At 35.2% G+C, this 2,793-nt stretch overlaps 1 protein-coding gene across 1 annotated transcript; it reads right to left on the reverse strand.

The window, feature by feature from the left end:
- On the reverse strand, positions 1–933 carry LOC140432628 (protein FAM200A-like). The gene has a single exon (XM_072520659.1). It carries the CDS (start codon positions 931–933, stop codon positions 1–3), a length of 933 nt encoding a protein of 310 aa, XP_072376760.1.
- Between the last annotated feature and the right edge of the window lie 1,860 nt (positions 934–2,793).

Raw genomic sequence — 2,793 nt, forward strand, 5'->3', positions numbered from 1 at the left:
TTATTTAATGTAAGCCAATGCAGAAAAACTAGATTCGCAAAGATATGTGGATGAAAACTGGACTAATAACATGGCAGATACTAAAGCCACTTCTGGGTAAACAGGAAAGTAGATTAAACAAAATTCTTCCAAGTCCATGTTTGCAAAATCTGATTTTGCTTGTGAATTACATTTTAGGTCAATTGCCTGCTCTTGAAGAATCTCAACATCGATATGAAAAGGATCCCTTGTTAACTTAAATTCCCAGTTTTTCGAGCTAACATCTGAAAAGTACTTTCGAATTTGATTTTTCAGTTCTTCCAAATGCCGTGATATGACGTCTTTCAAATCCGAAACTAGATGTAGTGGAAGGGTTTGAATATCATTAAGGAGGTCGTTCAGTTTAGGAAAAGAGGAAATGTTTGGCTTGGAACTGTAAAGGCGTCGTTGCCAAAGCGATATTTTTTCTATAACCCCCTTAATTGCATCATAAGTGTTTAAGAGGTTTTTGCGGCCTTGAAGCTTTGGATTCAGGACATTAAGTGTCTCAAAAAAGTCAGACAAATAAGCCAAGTAAAAGATATTTTTATCATCTGTAAATCTTCTGTGAAGATCTTCTTGTTTTGAAGTCAATAACAAAATTTCAACTTCTGACTTTAAATTGAATAATCTTGCAAGCATATTTCCTTTGAATAACCACCGGACTTCTGTGTGAAACAGGAGGGTTTCCTGATCACTATTCAGTTCTTGACATAGTGTCCGAAAGAGCCTAGTGTTTAATGCGCTGGATTTGATGTGGTTAACTATTTTAATTGCTAAGTTTAATGTGACGCTGAGAGGTTCAAGTAAAGTCTGACTAGCTAAAGCTTGTCTGTGAATAATGCAGTGAGAACGAATTATCCTAGGGTTCTTCTTTTTTGCCAATTCCATAATTCCAGATCGACATCCTGTCATGGCTTGGACCCCATTAGTACATATGCCAATTACTTTCTCCCACGGAAATTCACTGATTACTAAAAAAATCTTCAAGAGCAGAAAATATGTCAATGACTTTAGTTGCTGTTTCAAGAGATGTTGAAAACAATATTTCCTCCAGGAACCGTTTTCTGTCAATAATTGGACAGTAAAACAATAACTGTGCATGCTTTGAATTATCAGTTGTTTCGTCACACTGCAAAGAAAATCCAGAGACATGTCATCAATTCTACGTTTTACTGTGTCGTTTGAGAGAAAAATTTTTTCTACTTTCTTACAACTGTCTTCACTAAGTACGGTACTACAAGCAGTAAGTAAACAAGGTTTAATTAGTGAGTAACCAATAGTATATGGTTTCTTGTCTTTAACTACCAAAAGTGCTATTTTGTATAATGCTTCCACAGCTTTCTCATTTTCAATACGAAAATTTGCAGTAGAGCCTTTGAGCCTAGATCTGAGCCTTTATCTTTCAAAGAAAAATGGTTTGAGCCTAGATCTGAGCCTTTATCTTTCAAAGAAAAATGGTTTGATTAGATGCCGTTCCACACGTCCGGGGCGCATTGCATCATTACTAAGAACAGCATGGCAGTTGACACACTGAGGTAAATGGTTGCCGTTTTTCTCCATAAAGATAAAACCATACTTGATATAATCGTCTGAATACAATCTTTTCTTTGGAAGTGACTTAGCCATTTTCAAAGCTGTTACACAACACTATGAAATAATTCACAAACAATCACACTGTTATTAAATAACGATTACACTGATTGCTACAAACAGCACACAGACGCTGTCGACTGAGACTGACGTTTGAATAAAGAAATATTTCTAAACAAAATAAAAATACGAAATACAAAATATTTTGTTTTTTAACAAAATATATATTTTTAATTTTAATCTTTTTCTTTGTACCCTCACGCCTCCCCTGAAATTCTCTCACGCCCATGGGGGCGCATACCCCAGGTTGAGAACCACTGTTGTAGTGCTTTATGATATACAATGTTTTTTGTTTGACTACCTGGTGAATATACAAACAAATTTGTTGGTTTTCCAACACGGGAACAGGCAACATACAATTGACCATATGAGAAACATGGGTTTTCTAGATTAATACCACAAACACCTAATGATTGCCCCTGAGACTTATTTATGATCATAGCAAAATCAAGCCGCACTGGAAACTGTAGTCGTTTAAATTCAAATGGTACATCACTCGGAATCATTGGGATGCGTGGTATCAAAACGTCTTCTCCTTTATACTTTCCGTTCAGTATAGTTGCTTCTATCACGTTGTTCAATAATTTTTTTATCGCTAACCGTGTGCCGTTGTAAAGATGTGGTTGATATATTTCTCAACATTATAACTACCGATCCAACCGTTATTTAAAGATTATGAGGTGGCAATCCTGGTCAATCCAGCGAGTTTAAAAATTCAGGTGGATAGTTAACCACATCATCTTGATAAGTAACCGAATCAACTGATTTATATATCAATTCATCAATCAATCAATTTCAATTCGCCTGAAATTTGTTCTTGAATTTTGAAATTTAATTCATTTACATCTATGTTTTTAGCAGCCAATATAGCCCGTTCGCTCGACCAATCATAGTTTCTGTAATTTTGAGCAACATCTGGAAACACCTTTTGAATAAGTTCATCTTTTGATCGAGTTAACTAACAAAAACTTTAACAAAATTAATGCAACCAGTCAAGGTGTCTATAAGAAATTTGCCATTACCAATGTCAATGAGTTGTTTAGAGAATATGTCTCCAGATTGGTCAGTTTGCAACTTGACACGCATATTCTTACTTAAGTGTAATACCTTGACTTGTTCTCA

Source organism: Diabrotica undecimpunctata, chromosome 1 (genome assembly GCF_040954645.1).
Source record: "Diabrotica undecimpunctata isolate CICGRU chromosome 1, icDiaUnde3, whole genome shotgun sequence".
Classification (NCBI taxonomy): Eukaryota; Metazoa; Arthropoda; class Insecta; order Coleoptera; family Chrysomelidae; genus Diabrotica; species Diabrotica undecimpunctata.

What these genes read in the sequence shown, in the direction of transcription:
- LOC140432628 (XM_072520659.1), bottom strand. Translation starts at nt 933, where the DNA reads ATGACAGGATGTCGATCTGGAATTATGGAATTGGCAAAAAAGAAGAAC.